The sequence below is a fragment of the Pezoporus flaviventris genome, unplaced genomic scaffold (assembly GCF_033815535.1).
Source record: "Pezoporus flaviventris isolate CSIRO_AGI_PZ_B2104156 unplaced genomic scaffold, CSIRO_AGI_Pfla_v1 ptg000096l, whole genome shotgun sequence".
Classification (NCBI taxonomy): domain Eukaryota; kingdom Metazoa; phylum Chordata; class Aves; order Psittaciformes; family Psittacidae; genus Pezoporus; species Pezoporus flaviventris.
Genome location: NW_026892644.1, coordinates 789,049 through 806,048, shown reverse-complemented (window position 1 = coordinate 806,048; position 17,000 = coordinate 789,049). Strand labels below are relative to the sequence as shown.

General features: G+C 42.7%; 1 protein-coding gene across 2 annotated transcripts in view; it reads left to right on the top strand.

The window, feature by feature from the left end:
- Positions 1-597: 597 nt before the first annotated feature.
- Positions 598-17,000, top strand: part of LRP6 (LDL receptor related protein 6) — a 127,764-nt gene continuing 111,361 nt past the window's right edge. Inside the window, exons 1-2 of one of the 2 annotated variants that reach the window (XM_061476347.1) lie at positions 598-1,235; positions 15,795-16,188. In XM_061476347.1, the coding sequence (XP_061332331.1) occupies positions 1,181-1,235; positions 15,795-16,188 (449 nt within the window). In that variant the 5' untranslated portion in view covers positions 598-1,180. The remainder of the gene's footprint in view (positions 1,236-15,794; positions 16,189-17,000) is intronic. The other variant, XM_061476346.1, reaches the window with a different exon arrangement.

Here is a 17,000-nt window from a genome sequence, read left to right as displayed (position 1 = left end):
AGATCAAGATTACCGCTGTCATCTCTACACTGGCTGTATTAATTGTAACTTAGTTTTAGCATCTTGCTTACCTCCCCAACCTCCGCTCCCTGACCGATACTTCACTATCACAGCCCGCCTCCCCACGTTTGTTTCCAATCCGATCGGTGGGGCACCGCACACCGATACGTATTTAAAGGCCAGCGTGACCTCGCAGCTGGCCCAAGCGCCGAGTCCTAGGGGAGGGCCCTCCGCGAGCGCGCCCCCTCAGAGAGCGGGAAGCCGGCACCAGCCGAGAAAGAAGGAAGGAAGGGACGGCCCTGCGCTGCCCCACGGTACCTAACCCTCACCCGGCAGAGGGCCAGCTCTGCCTTTGTGCTGCTGCTGCCTCGGCCGCTGCTGCCGCTGCTGCTGCTCTGTGGCAGAAAGTAGTGCCGTCGCTCCCGGTCCGGTGTTGCTCCGCGGGCAGCATCGCTACGCGGCGGAGGGGGTGAAGAATAGCAAGTAGTCCCGCTGGAATGCGACAGCGGCGACCACCCCCCGCCGCCTCTCCTCACTCTGCCCGCGGGCGGGCACCGAGGAGGGTACCGTGGTCCCCGCCCTCGCCCAGCCCAGCCAGGCCCGATCCCGCCGTGCAGCGGACCCCGCCGGGCTTTTGTCAGCCGCGGGGCGGGCGGGAACGTGTGTGTATGTGTGTGACCGCCCGTGCGAGAGACGGTTGCGTGCATCTGCCCCCGCCCCTCCGCCCTCCCGCTCCCTCCCTGACGGGGGAGAGGTGCTGGGGGGGGCGGGCACTGCTCCAGGAGCAGTCCGGGCGCGGCGCGGGGAGGCGGAGGCCAGGCCGGGGGAGGAGGAGGAGGGCTGTATCCCTGCGCCTGTGCGCGCCCGGCGGAGGCGGAGGCCGGGAGAGCTGAGTGGTAGGGGTGGATGGGGGAGCGACCGCAGCAGTTGCGGTGAGGCGGCGGCGGCCGGCATGGAGGGCAGCGCCCGCTCCCGCGGCGGCGCGACCGGGCAAGTGGCCTGCTAGGAACCGGCGAGGGAGGAATCTCCGCGGCCGCCGTTCCTCAGCTTCCCTCCTTTTACCCCCCCACCTCCCCTCTTCCCCGCCACCTCCCCCGCCCGCCTGGAAGCATGAACTGGCAGCGGAGGTGCTGCTCCTCGCCGCCGCCTCCCCGCCGGTGAGAGCGAGGAGGGAAGGAAGATGGGGGCCGTCCTGCGCAGCCTACTTGCCTGCAGTTTTTGTTCGCTGATGAGAGGTGAGCGGGGAGAGGGGGGGAAAAGTTGCCGGGGTGGCGGCGAGGGGCCATGTTTGGGCGTGCGGGAGGGGAGAGGCCTGGCTGCCGGCGGGGCGCGGGGCCCGGCGCGGGGGCAGCGTTCTCCCAGCCGCCGTGCCTCTACGCCAACTTCCCCGCCGGCCCGCACCGCACCGAGCCCCCGAACCAGCGCCGCTCCTCCCGTCGCTCTCCGCACCCGGCCCTGGGAGGCAGCAGCTTGGCCACGCCGGTGTCAGGCTGATACCTCTGTTAGTATCGCCAGGCTCCTCTCCTCTTCTCCCCCGTGAGTGGCGCTTCACGCTGCCGGGTGCGGAGGGGAGCGCGGAGCTCTCCAGGTATCCAGCGTGTATGGGATCTGGCGTTTCAGTGAGCCCCTCCTCGCAGCGGAGTGAGCGTGCGGAGTTGTCGAGAAGGGCATGAATGCTGCATCCTCTCAGCTGTGCTGGCTCTGCGCTGGGACTTGAGAGAAGTTTGTGTTTCACTGGTGAACTACCACGGGTGTTCATACAGCTTTAAATCGGCAGTCGAGTGCCTTACGGGGGGATGTCACTTAAAGTAGCTGAGGATTTGTATTCCGCTTCTCTTCTCCACCAATATTTTTTTGTCGTGTAAGGCACAGTTGGTATGAAAGCCGATTTCTGGGGCTGGGTTTTGGTTTCTTAATGCTATAAACATAATTACAGTAACTAGTTCTCTGCATTCAGTCTTTCTGGGAAGAAATCACCTGTAGTGTTTACATCCATCGCTTTGCCATTTACTCGATTTTTTTCATATTAGATGGGGGAAGAGGTTAATTGCTAATACTCAAACACACTTTGGCTTAGAAAATTCATCAACACTAGTGTGTTCACATGAAAGCTAGACTAAAGGTGGCTTATGTTGAAGTAATTGCTCTGTCTCCAGTTGCTCAGTACTCTGGAAAACAAAATTTTTCCTCTTCTCCATGCCCTTTTTTTTTCCCCCTCCCTCCTGTGCATCTGTTTGCCATATTGTATCCTGTTTGCAAAGATGCAAGTATCCTTATAAATGGGCTGTGTGTTATTTCAAACTCCTGTTGTGGTGGTTAAACCCCAATTTTCAAAAGTTAAGGTGTCTCAACTTTTAACTGAAGTCTGGAGCATGGAGGAGAACCGTTTCCTGACAAGTTCATTTTATTACGTACTAATTGTACCTGTTCTTAATAAACCATTTGTTTGGCTCTCACTTGCTGTTCAGCCTAGTTCAAATGACAGCACAGAAATTGCTGTCATATGTAATGTCATGTAATATTGTCACTGTAATTTCTTCAAATTAGTCTTGCAGTAGTGACTTGTGCTTTTGCAAATCTTTGTATATGCTTAATAAGACACTTTGAAGAAACTTTCAGTGTATAAACCATCTGGACTGTCATTTCTCATCTCTTGTTTTTGTCTATTGCCAAGGACATTTGTATCCAAACAGTGTTTTTTGTTTCTTCTGTGTTCAAGGTCTCTTGCTGTTTGATCACCTACCTGAATTTGTAATCTTCTGTTTGTGACATGATAGTAATTTTCCTACTGGCTAATTGTTACCTTAGGTAGAGATAAACAGCAGGAACAGCTGACTTCTGAAGAAACAAAAAATCAGATTTTAATGCATGCATCCTCCCTAATAAACAACCTCTATGCAAGTAGAATTGGTTTGAATATGATGTGTTGAGTTCAGAAGAGGTGTCAGCGGTTCCTTAATGAGACAGAGGCAGTGCCAGCATGGGTATGAATAAGTTTATACATGAAAGTAGAGGTGAAGTTATGCAGTTCACCATTTGGTTTTGTGAATTTAGTGCTGAGAAGGATGCCAAGCCAATGGTGCTGGAGTCTGAAACTCAGAAAATGTCAAGAGTGTGTGTTTGTGGATTGCAGCAGCCTCTCTGCTTATAGAACTAGCCTCCCTGTTCTCATGGACTTGTAAACCTCTGTCCATTTGATTTTTTATTCTTTTTTTCCAACAGCTGAACTGTGATCATTAGTCTGAGGAAACTATGGTGGATTCCTTTACCAATGTGGAAAGGAATAAAACTGGTAACCTGGAAGCTCAGTGCCCCATAAACTAATAAGGACTTGAAGTACCAGGCCATTACTAGTCAGAAATGGATGCACAGGGCAAGGCATGTGTCTTTCAAAGTTGTCCAAGGACTGCCATAATCCAGATCCTACTGACATTTTCAGGGCAGGTGTTTGGATTTCTCAGAGGCAGGAGGTTAACTGTCATGAAAGCTTGCTGTGGTTTGTTTTTTTTTAATTTTTCCATATTCTGGCTGATGGAAGAAAGGGTTCACTTTCCTGGAATCTCTTGACCCCTCCTCAGAGTCTGGTCGCTGTTTTCTTGGCCCCTGGTTTGATTTTGGGGATTGGGCTTCCTCTTCTCTGGCCATCTGCAGTACTTCTTGAAGCTGCTCCCAGAGAGGGTACATGTGTAGGAGTGAGTTAGACCTTTATGGAAGCTTTGCTGTATTCTCCATGGTAGCTGTGAAACCAATGAGGATCTTGTTTGATAATTGCCAGTTTGAAAGGGGCAATAGCAGTGCCATCACATCAGTCAGGGAGCTGCAGATAAGTGTGAAACTGAAGTTTCAACTTTTTAATAAGTGATAGAGAGTTCTTCCTCTGCACTTATTCACAGCTTACTTCCAGAAATAACTCTCCAGTCATCATGCAGTTGCTGTTTTGTTTTGGTTTTAAACCATGATCATACAGACAGTGCACAAAGCTCTTGTTTGAGTAGGAATCTTACAAATGATGTTTGTGCAGACAAACTGAATATTGCAGACCTCTGCACTTAAGGTCAGTTAGCCAAGAGATAAAAATGCCTCTTTGGTAATGCGCATTTTAAAATTGAAGCTTCCCTCTTATGCATTCAGAGGAGGGTTTGTTTTAATCTCTTGTTGTTTTAGTATTGATACTGTTTTAATTCATTTTAATTTGTTGCTTGCGTTTGATAAACAGATAATCTTTGCTTTTTTGTAACTTTTAGAGAGATTTGCGGGTAGTTCAGGAGAGCTTAGTGTTCAAGACTTGCTAAGTTGTGACTGGAGGTGTTTGCACATATTTTTCTGCTAGAAGTCAGAGAGGGGGACAAGGGTTAGGCTTTTTACTTCTGAAGCACTCAGGCTGGTGATGAAGTGTGGCATTTCCAGCTGAAGCTATGCATTTGCCTTCAGGCAAAGGGTCTCTTTACCTAGGACTGTACAATCCTTAGGTTTGACAGCGAGACTTGGAAAAATATATATTTGTACTCATCATGGTTTGTTTCTTCACCCAAGCTTGAGTCAACTGTATTCTAGTCATGTTTTTTCATTGTATGATTCCTCAGAAATCACTGTGCCTTTGTCTGCCGTGATTTCCAATGCATTTTCCTCTTTCATCTCTCCATAGAAGAGTCTGAAGTTAGTGTGATCTAAGGTGTTACAAAATCCACCATTATTTTAATAGTTTTTGAAATTGTGTTTCTATGATATAGTTCATTTATCATCAGATTGCTGTAGCTGTTCTTTAAAGCTGAAAAATAAGGACTTAAAAAGTTTGATTGAAGATTTTGCTGTGTCTTGGAGGTAAGGTGAATAGCATTTTTGGTAGGGTGCATTGTGCATGGAGGGAAGTTATGGTATATGGTTGAAACTGTATATCTGGTCAGAGATGTGTGCAGATGATGGGCTTTTTGTACCTTTCAGTGACATATTCAGGTGAAAAGTCTTCATGTTTCACACCAATGCTGCTTGGAGGGGCATTAACCATATTGATGCTTCTTCCTTTTCCCCTGGTGAATTGATTAAATCTTCATTCCCTGAATTCTAGGTAAGAAATTTGGCTAGAAGCTGTAGAATGCATAGAGGAGTGGGTTTTGTTTGTTTGTGGGTTTTCTTTTTCTGAGGAAGATAGGTCAGGATCTGGAGCATAGGAACATTTTAAACTCTGTCTTTGGGAGCTGGAGAAATATGATTCCTTTGGACATCTGTAATCCACCTTTATGATGATGTCACATCTTAAAAATGCCAGCTTTACAAATAATCTGCTGCAGTGCATGTAATATGGGATTTACTTTTTAGTTCAAGTCAAGTAGAGCAAAGATGATTTAATTTTTTTCCTTCTGAGCGAGTGGGGTAGGGGAGGAAAACAGGGAGAAACAGGTCTCAGTTTCTGATCTGTCACCATTCATCTCTGCAGCCAGTCTGCAGACTTAAACACTGTATTCTTTGTCCTCAGCGTATTAACTTCATTAATTTGCTATGAGAAATGCTAAGTACTTGGGTTGCTTTGCTGGTGGCTTCTTCAGAAGAGTCCACTTTCTTGTACTACAGGGAGGGGTATATGTTACTGTTGAGTGGCACCAGAAGCACAGTTACTAAAGCTTTGTTGCATGGTTTTGGCTGAGCTGGTGGCTGGAAGCGTGCTCAGCTATTCCTCCAGGTTTACTGCTGGGGAGCCCTCGTGCTTCAGCCCACTTACCTGAGAGAGATTTGGTTAGTAAATTGTAAGTAGCTGGTGAAATTTTTTGCTGCCACCCACTTTGATGGCACACGGAGGCTGTGCTTCCAAGGCAGTTGTGGCAGTGAAGCAGAATTTACATTGGTAAAGGAATTTCCCACAGATGGACTTTACTGATAAGTGGTGTAAGTTGCTTGGAAAGATGTGGGGGGATGCAACTTCCTTGCAGACTTCAGGGATGGTCCATTCACCTTCATAAAAAGGAGTTGGCATTGTTTGCTTAAAAGTTGAGCCCTTGAACCTACACGCTATGGCTCGCCAAGGGTGACCGTTGATGTGCAGACATGAGGTTTAGGATGAGCGTGCAGTGAGTACATCCACTTCTATGCTGAGTGCTTTGTTGTGCTGGCTCTTCTAGAGGGTAGCTGTTGTTTGGTGAAAGAAGTATTCTCTAATAATAACTTATATTTTTTCAACTTATACCTCATTTGTGTAGTTTCAGGGTGTATGCCACTTGCAAAGTTACAGAATGAGCAGTGCTCTAAACAAAGAAGCTGTGTCATTCTTTTGTGGTAATTGTCTGAAGATTGGAAGGAGAAAGCATTGCATTTCTAATGGACTGTACATAAATACTGGGTATTGACACCCTAAATATTAAGTAACTTCTACAGATATATATATTTGGCAGGCAAGCTGACATAGCCTTCATTAAGCTCTCTAGATACTCCTGTAGTTCATAAATATTTATGGAAGGAGACTTACAATGTGAACAGGCTCAATATTTGCTCCACATCAGTAGAACTTGGTCTGTATGCAGTGTTTGCAAGTAAATACGAGTTTGTTGTCATTTCTTCTTTCCAATATGGTCTCCTATGAAATGGTTATGAAAATAGGGTGGGTTTTTTGTCTCCTTGTGATTATCTTGGTACAAATATTTCTATTTCGATGTAATTGACACAGTCCTCTACCAATTTTGAAATGGAGTCAAACTTACCAGTCTACGAATAGAAATACCGCAATACTTTTTTCCCTTTGATTTATAATACGCTTTTAAGAACATACCATTCAAAATGCAGGTTAAAAGAAGCAATGGTATTAGTAATACTTTGTTTCCTTTGCAAAATGTTATTAACTATTTGGGGAAAGCAGCATATCAGTTTAAAAGGTGGAATGCATCTCGAGCTTCATTATTTATACAGACAGAACAATAAGGAAATGTTTTTAATATAAACAGACATGGAAAATGGCAACATTTGTAAAGATTTTTTTAGTATCTTGTTACAGGATCAGATTACCTAAATAGAATTACTCCCTTGTGATATAATCAATGTGGAAGAAATGGTATTATAGTTTTAATTCTGTTTATAAGGGCCATGTGTGAGCTCTTGATGTCAGATTTGAAAAGTAATCATATTTGAGACAGAAAATCTTAACTAGCTATATAATTTTGCTTAATCAAAAATCATTTGTTTTCCTTTTCTATGATACTGAAATGTAATTTTCTCCTTTATATTTTTTCTCTTTCTCCCCCCTCACCATCTGTTCCCAGAGGAAAAACATGGTTTGTAAGTTTATATGTTTTTGGTTTTATTTAACTGTTTGTGCCTCCAGAAGTTCTCAGTAATAAGCATTCTCCTCTGTTGTCAGAGTTGAGGCTTCTAGAAGGTGACTGATGTGTTTGCTTGAATGTGGAAGGTAACAGACATGGAAGGGGTTGTAGAATTTCAGTTTTTTCCTTTGTTATTCTGTCAAACTAGAAAATAAACTCTTGCTTGTTACTCATAGTGTTAGTGTTAATTAAAATGTTAACACTGTGGAAATCCAAGAATCCTCTTGACTACATACAGATTAATAGAGTAGGATTATAAAGAATGATAGAAGAGTAGGCATTTGTAAACCTTGTAATGACTCTTGCTATGTCCGTTTGGAAAAGGCATTGGTGCTCTAGTGACTCAGAAACTTAAGTGAGGCTCAGTAGCCTTTACACTGTAGATTATGGTAAAATTCAAAAATTCAAGTTGGGTGGTTTTGTGTTTATTTATTTTTCTTTTGGTTTCTCAGAAATGAGTCCTATTCAGTGTGAAAAAGCCTGGGTTGTTTAACTTTTTTCAGGGGATCCTGCCTGTGTGTGTGTTTTGGTTTGGTTTTTGGTGTTTGTTGTTTGTTTGTTGTGTTTTTTTTTTTCCCTTGTGTCACTGCATCTAGTGTAAGCCTGTTGAGTTTACATTAATAATGCTGGGATGTGAGTGGCTTTGAGAGTTATAAAAAGAAAGTTAAAATAAATCACATAGTTTCAACTGTTTCAAAGTTATTGCACATTTTATTTTATTTATTTATTTTTTTAGTTCTTGAAGTATGTGCACATCTTTCCTTACCCTTTCAAAACAGTCCCAAACTGTTCCTTTGAACTGGGATTGTTATTTATTATATTAAGCTGTAGTAAACTTTATAGTCCTAAGAATTTGTCTGTTCAAAGTGTTATTTTAAGAACTTCTTTTCACTTGCAGTGTATTTTCTTTCAGTTTTCTTACAAAACTATTTTCTAGTTCAGTGTGAAGCCTTCATATTTTTGCAAAATCGTTGAAGCCGTCTTATCTTAAAGTATTTTACCTGCTTGAGAAACAAAATCTGTGAACTTTTATCTCACACTATAACAGTTTTTTTCCATACAGCTTGTAAAAAGTCATTTAAGGGAGTGCCTATGAACTTTTTGTGGATGTGGAGAAAGACTTTGTTAGTTTGAACGTAAACCAGTGTGTTGCCGCTCAGTGCGTGTACTTTTGAAAGTACTGTTTTGAAACTGTTAGCAATCTGGGTGAGAGCCCTTGGCTGGACCTTTTCCCACATTGTGCCTGCTGATATAGCTAGGGTCCTCCAGCTATGGGAGGCGAGTGAGCTGGCAGGACTCCCAGGGCATTCTTGACTGGATGTGTACCCCCGAACACATGTGCTGTCCAGGCTGGAACATATATGTAATGAACTGCAAACATTCCAGAACAGCAACAAACTTTGGGGCATTCCTGTCTCATCTTGCCAAGATGAACAAGGTGTTTATTGTGGCCTTTAAAGTCTCTAGGCTTTAGGAAAAGGGCTGCCTCTGTCACAGCATCACAGTGTTGTGTCTTAGTGCTCTATTTCAGTGGAGGGACTCAATCGATGCAGTCTTTCAACAGCTTCATGAGGGGTATGATAGAGGTTTTTGGTTTGTTAAAAACGTTGTAGGAAATGATGATGCTAGAAGGTGTAAAGGGCAGTATTTTGTTTCAGTGGGATCAGGTAGTCTCATCCATCATAGTACAGCTTCAAGTTGGGATTGCAGAATATCATCCCCATTCAGATGTGGGACTCTGATTGGTACAGTATAGCCAAACAAAGCTTCTTTTTCTGCATGAGCAAAGGTGTGTGCTAGGGAGAGCTGTCAGAAACATACCTTGCAGACAGGAGCAGCTTTGTGGCAGTCTACATGCCTACTAACTTTCTCATTAAACAGATTGCGTTGATTTAAACATGGGTGTTCCCGGTAAAACTACGGAAGTATTGCCAGTGTGCATGGAGCTGGTATTTAATCTGCAGTGCTGTGTTATTTTCACAACATTTTGAGCACTCATGGAAGGCTATGAGAACACCTGAGGAAACAGGAAGTGTTATGTTGAGGTTCTGCAGGCATGAGTGTGGCTCATGGTAGTACTTGGTCACACATCCCTAGATCCTTCCTGCTTTCCAGAGTCTGCTTCTGGCCCAGGGAAGTGTATGGCACTGAACAAACAATATATTCCTATTTTCTTGCAACTTTGTGTCTCCTTCTTCGAAGCAGCAGGGTGATGGAAGAAGGTGATAGTATTCTACACAAAGCAGCTGCAAGAAGGTGTCTGACCAGAAAGCATAGCTCTTTCCTTACCCTAAGTTGTTGTCAGTAACACAGATTCAGCATTTAAAGTTACGAAGATGTCTGCTACTGAAGCAGTGCATTTTATCCCCATGAAAGCACAGTGGGAACAACTTCAGAGTAGGAGAGTCAATGTTATGGAAAGATGGCCAGAGGGTCAGTGTGGGTATGCTACCTAATACTAAGAAGAGACGTGCTGTGCTAATTTGGAAGCAATAAATACTGGCTCTGTGGCTCTCTTGCTGACAGGATGAGTTGGTGGGTGATGCCTGCCATTCAGAAAGTTAGTTGCCTGTCATATGCTATAGTTTTTGGTGTACTTCAGTCGTGTGTGCTTTTACTATACTCTTTCAGGTCTGTTGGCTTTTTATGCCTGGGCCTGGTATTTTTATCATTCCCTGTACTCAGTTTTTTTTTAATTATTATTCATCCTCTCATTCTTTTGCCTCTGTCCTTCTAGCTCTTTAATAAGAGAATTGTTTTCCAACTAATGGTAGGAGATTAGTGCAGAATCCAGGCACTGTTGTTGTTGCTTGGTGTCTTTGTTTTTGCACTAGTGTGGTTTACTCATCTCATTCACTAGTGAGCCTGACTGTTCCTATGACCTTTTGAGTTACCATCTGAACAGCCCTTGGGTGGCTGTAGCATGTGGAGTACACTTCAGGTTAGCTGTAAGGAGGAGCTGTAACAAGCTTGGGTTGCCTCATGCTTGTTTACTAAAGTCCTGTTTGCCTGTTGTGTCCTGCAAGTATATTTGTGAGAACAAGGAGATTCAGAGAGAAGAGAGCTCATCCAGTGAAAATGGAATGAAGGCTACTGGTAAGCCAAGTCAGTTCATTAATTTTTGTAAAATATTGTGTGAAATTGTGATTTGTGTGGAATAAATCAGTAAAACTGCTGTGGTGGAGAACTTGGTGCAAAATCCTGGCCTGCTGCTTGCTGCTGAAACTCCTGTATTTCCTGGTGATTTTTTTTTTTTTGTTTATTTGAAAATCATAATCTTTGTATGAGGTTTCCTGAGGCTGGGTCCCTGCTTTTGGGGGGAGTTGTTTTCATTTGCAACTTGCCTCTCTTCTGATTAGATACAAGTTTCCCAGGCTTTTATTCCCACTGCTACCTCAACTTTTTCCTTCTTGCTCCACCAAACTGAGCAGCCAAACTCAAACATTCATGGATAACAAGTAGACAGAATTCCTTATTAGCATAATCAGTGATGAAGAAACTTGAAACATGGGTAGTGAAGGAAGAGTCCTCACAACTGGCAGTGCCACAATCCTTGTGTCAGTCCAGAGACTTACGTTCTTGTATTGGTTCTCTGTGGGGCATCTTGGGAATGGGAGGCCTTGTATTACATATAAGGAGTTTTTAGTTTTGAGGAGGTTGCAATTAACGCAGTTTGCTGGTTATCTGTGCCCACTTAAGTGCTTTTCCTTCCCTGTGGGCTGAATGTGGGTGCATATCATTCCATCAAGGCATCTGGCAAACTTTGCTCACTGTGCCTCATCCAGGGCAGTGTGTATTTGCTTGGCACATGTTATCAGTGTGTCTGCTCTTTTCCAGTCCTCATGTTTGCCATCCTTGTGGCAGTGTGCTTGGCAATATCAATTCACTTTTAGATGCTCAGAGTTCTCCAGCAAGATTTTTAAAGGGTGGTGAATTTTCTTTTCCCTGCTCAATGACATCTTTGAATGTAACAATCCTTGGGTTTCTTACCAGTGGACTCCTGCATAGATGTTTCTTTCTACAGTGTGTCTGGTTTCCTAGTATTCCTGGCTGGGTCTCACTGGGATTCTGGGGAAGCTTGCCACAACTTACAGTGGGCACCTGTAGTCTGGCAGGTCCTGTTACTAAACTGGAGGTTCACAAGAAACCGGTTCAACTAATTTGTCAAAGCTGATTCGGTCCTCCCTTTGCCATGTGTGCTAGTACTTATGACTTTGTTCTGAACTGGTTCTGTATTATGGCTGGCTAAAAACTACTTTTGGTAGGTGGGGGCAAAAGCATGATAGCCGTTTGCTGGTTTAGTTCCCTGCATTGTCTCGCTGTGGGACAAGTGCAGGTGCCAATGCAAAAGAGATGTTGGGAACCAACATCTGAAAGTGGAGCTGGGGAGAAAGGATGTGGCTGCATCTTGAGCAGATCCAGGAGGCTGCCAGTGACAGGGGTGGGGGGGAGAGCTGCTCCCCCTTCCAGCTCCCTGCTGCTTGCCTTATGTTAGTTTTGGTGTTTGCTGGACCACTTCTTGCGTTAATTCAACTCGCTAACCCAGTCAGACCTTTCACTGAAGTAATGATTTGAATCAGCTCAGGGAGGGGCCCTTAACTAAGTGAAGGGGTAGAACAACATTGTTGGGGTTTGGGAAAATGAGGCTGTGTTAATTGCTTTAACCAGACTAAATTCCATGTCAGTGAAAGAGAATGAGCATGCTGAAGGTAACACTGACCTCATGGCACCCAGAGGTGTCATGGATCATTGAAAGTGGAAAGGGAGCAAGCAGGAACTTGTGGAAAAGGCCTCTGGACTAGTTAAAGGAAAGCATGACAAATTCTGACAGCTTGCAGTTGCCACTTCAACACAAAAAAATTGGAAAACATTTTAACGGCTCTTTTATGTTGGTTCATGGCTTTGTGTTCTGTGGGCTGCAGCATTCTTAAGCCAGTATCAAAGGCTCACAAATCAAATGAACAAAGCAAGACTTAACTAAACAAGTGTTAGGGAAAACAGACTTGGGGTATCTTGGGGATTAGCAACTTTCAGTATGCTCAGGAGAGAGACAAGAGTTGCAACCAAGAGCTGTTTGGTACAAGAACTAGAGTTGGGTGGTAAGGAGAAGGATGCTGATGCAGAATTCTAGTTGTAAAGGTAAGGTAACAAATTAATTTAACAATTTAATATTGAATGTGGTAAGCTTATGGAGGGTGTTACATGAATATTGGTGTTAACAAGCTATTAGGCTCAGTAGTGACCCAGTATTGGCAAGAGTTTCTTATGATTAATTTATTTTTTTTTTATTGCAGTTCAAATGTGTTAGACCTCAAGTTTTGACTTTTGTGTGCTTTAAGCAAATGTTTGTTCCTGCTCGTGGATACCAAAAGAGCTTATTTTATAACTAAGCATAGCTTTTATTAGGTACTTTAATTAGAAGGATAAACTACCCTTAGAGCTCTCAGGTGATAGAGGACACAGTGATATTCATTGCTGTTTGAGTTCTTGATTTCAAAGATGAGTGGGTTTTATTTTACTTTCAAAAACGTGTGCTTCTCTCAATGTATCACAGTTTGTTGCAGTTAATGTGTTTTTATGATGTCTGTAGAAAGGGGAATAGAAACTACAGGTAAAGAGTTCAGCTTAAAACAAAATAGATACAAGTTGTATCTCTTTGTCCCATTTTAACCCAAGCTGCAAAATAGTTGCCTAGCTTTGAGCTTCTCTTGCAGTTCTTGCCCTTGGTTATTAGTGTAGTTCATAACTGAGTTATTCAAAAAAGCCATCTTTACAGTGATCTGTGCTTCTTTTAAAGTGAGTTGTATGGGGCAGAATGGGATTTTCTGCCACAATTTTCTTTTTGGCATTGCTGTTCGAGTCAAAAAAATGGCAAAAGTGGCGCTAGGTACTAATGCTGCCAACTTCAGTAATTGCATTTTATAGGATATTGAAGCCTTCGTGTTTTTTGGGAAGGGTTGGGCTGGGGGTGGGGGTCGGGGGTCGGGAACAAACCTGGTTCTTATTATTTTGGTGATACATGCTTCATTCCTGAATGTTGCAACAAATTGGAAAGCTTTATATCCTCATCTGCCGGCCCTGCAGGATGTGTTACGAGTTGCGGCTTTGAATCAATCTGTGTGAAGCTACACATCCTAAGTGTAGCTGTGTTTCTTCCTAGCCATCGTTCAACTAGCTTGTATCATTCATGAAAAGGTTTCCTCCAGTTCTTCCTCAGCCAGCTCTGAGCTCCAGCAAGGAATGAATAACCTATGCAATGCGGTTGTGTTAGGCTCAGCAGTGCCTTCAGGCCTCGGTGATTACACTTGACATGCCTGGTGTTCCAATTCAGTGCATGCTGTGTGCATGGGTACTCTTGCTCCGTGTTGCACATAATAATGGATTCTGTACTTATTTGTGCATGGATTTACCTTTTTTCAAATGCTGGGCATGCTGTCTTATTAGAGAGAGCTCTGCCAGTTGGCTGCACGCTTTCCTAGATGACATTGAGCTGGCTATTAACTAGATTTTTTTATGTTGCAATTGTATGCAGGCTTTAAAAAGTAGAGGGTTTTATTGTGTATCTATTTTCTACCACTTGCAGTTTATTTAATACTTCTTTTCTGAAAATGCAGTCACCATTAGCAACCTGCTCTTCAAGAAACTGCTGTAATTAATTTGAAATCTTCAGGGGATGGGAAATTATGCAAGGAAGGAAAGGAGGTAGAGAGTAAGGTAATAAACCTACTTATTCTGCTTTCTGATTTAAAGGAGTTTACCCCTTCTCCATGAAAATATCATCTTTAAATATTTTGCTGCACAATAAAAAATCTGGGAGGGGTGAATACGAATTAGCAGTATTAAAACCAAGAAAACTCCCTTCCCCACCTCCTTCATTTTGGTAACTTCCCATTTAAAGACTTCCATAAGTAAATTAGTATTCAGTGTTTCTAAAATTAGGATGACAGCCTAAACAATTCACAAAACACAAACAAAAAAACACACAAAAAACCCTAACAACCCCTTAAAAAAAAAAATCAAACCCAATAAAACAAAAAAGAAAGAGCTTCTAACATATATAGCAGAACTTGTTTATTTGGAGGTAGAACTTCTTAGGTCCCTCAGCTTCTCCCAGTGCACATGTGGGCAATGCCTTTGATAGTTTTGTGGTAATGAGGTCTTGGAAATTAGCTTTTGAATTTTCTGATACCTGTGTTAGTATTTCTGATTTCAGTGTTTCTCATACAATGAACTGAATCCTTTCTCGCAGTGTAGCCCTTGACATTATTATCCAACCATGCACATCTTTGGCTCTATAAATGTAAACCCTTTGGTTAGAATATACATACTGCTTGAAGTTTAAAGTGCTCACCTATGCTGACAAATGAATCTGCAAGATTTTTGTTGAAGCTGGGTGATTACAGGTAGAGGAGCATTTAGTATGCCAATCAGAGTATGTATCTCAATGCTGCTTGTACAGCCCTGATGTAGAGTGGCTGAGTAGACACAGGAAAAGGTAGAAATGCTTTCTGATAGTGGATGCAAAAGGATGTGATTGTCTGCTTTACACAAATGTAGTGTTTTTCTTAGCCTTTTGCTGAAGTAGGCATGAGGCTGGAATTTCCATAATGTTATATGTAGCTTGTGGTTAAGGACAATTAAAAAGTCATATTACCCTTCAGAAACTGTTTTCATGGTTACTTCTTTTCATTAGTTATCTTGGGTGTTGCGTGTGAAGAATATACAGATGGTTGAAGCTGATGGAGTAAACAAATAAAGCATGTAGAATAGAGGCTTTGTATTAGAGAAGTAAACAGGAGTGGTACAGCTGAGTTTAAAAGAATTTATGTTGTCCATTCCTATAGATTTTTTTCTCCCTAACTCCTCATACCAATTGTAGCACTTTAAAGCAACATCTGTCTCATGCTATGCAATTCATTTTGTATTTGATTATATGTAACATGTCCAAGGTATATTTCAGAGAGTATCAACATACAGGTGGCTTTGATAGCTTGACATGAATTAAGCTTTGATGGAAGTGGAGTGTATATTACTAAATTATGGGGGGGGGGGGGGGACCGGGACGGGGACGACGACGACGACACAATCTCTGGTCAAGTGGGCCAGCACTGAGTGCTTAGAAAACTGCATTACCCTTGTCTTTCAGATTCTTATTTAAGCATCCTGCTCTACAGAACAGTGTCATTTGGACACTTCAGACCCCCGTTTGCTTTGTTCTCTCCCTTCTTCTTTAATCTTAGTTTAATAATGCACAGCCCAGAATAATGAGCTGCCCATTATGAGGTAACATCTTCAGCTGAAGCACTGTTGAAAGGCTGAAGGTCTGTGCTATCTAGTCAGACTACAAAATGTCCCCCCACCTCTTAATTATTATTTTTAAATTTCTTAAATTAGTTGTAGCCTGAGGCACCATCATGGTGCAAACTATACTTAATATGAGTGGTGTTAATGCATCTGTCTATACCCCCACCCCGATTTCTCTCTGTATAGCTGCCCCGCTGTTGCTGTACGCAAACCGACGTGATCTGCGACTGGTGGATGCTGCGAATGGAAAGGAGAATGCCACGGTGATTGTGGGTGGCCTAGAGGATGCAGCAGCAGTGGACTTTGTGTTTGTGAAGGGGTTGATATACTGGAGTGATGTCAGTGAAGAAGCCATTAAACGAACAGAATTCAATAAATCTGGGAGTGTACAAAATGTGGTCATTTCTGGACTTCTGTCACCTGATGGGCTGGCATGTGACTGGCTGGGAGAGAAATTATACTGGACAGATTCCGAAACAAATCGGATTGAAGTGTCTAATTTAGATGGATCACTCAGAAAAGTTTTGTTTTGGCAAGAATTGGATCAACCCAGAGCAATTGCCTTAGATCCTGCCAGAGGGTAAGTCTTTGTTAAAATATAATAATTACAAATATTAAAACTTCTGATAGTTTTTGTTTGTTAAATGAATGTGAATGAAGTGACAGTACTGTTTTGGAAGTTATCCAAGGCCATTTTTTTGGAAGTTATGCAAGGCCGAAGGCATTATTTGCGGCTCTCTATTAGTGTGATTTGAAAACAGTCTGCATGTCTGAAATTCATATTGGTTTGTGAACAACTAGGAATCATCAGATTTAAAGAAAAAGTACTAGAAATTCATTTTGGCAATAGGGCAGAAATTGAACAGGAATGGAATAGTTTTAATGTAGAACCTGATACGATCTGCTTGAAAGGCCATCAGCTGCCTGTGAATAGGCTTGTACTTCTCTGCAGTGTCAAGTAACAGGATTTTTTGAGTTTTGTTCATTGTTAATATTCATGCTTTATTGAAACGGCCAAAGAAATGTAAGAAATCCACATACTGTATTAATAACAATTTGAGACACATTTTAGCACTTAAGGGTTCCTGTCCTGACACTTGAGGGAACTTTTGTTTTAAGAAGCCCTGTGCTTTGGCTTAGCCCATTCTAGAACAGGTCAAATTCTTCCCAGCTCTCATTTCAGTCCCTGGATATGACTTTACATGGTAATCTTTTTATTCTGTTCTTGGGGCAAAGCTGTCGTTGCCAGAAAAACTAAATTCAGTAGTGGTTTTGGTGATGTTATGTAAATGGCTGGCTTGAGGTTATCCCATGGCTAGTCACCTTTGAAAAAGTGACTGGCTTTTCCCAAAGTGGCAGTCTAATGGAATGTTCCTGATGCTGTGTAATCTT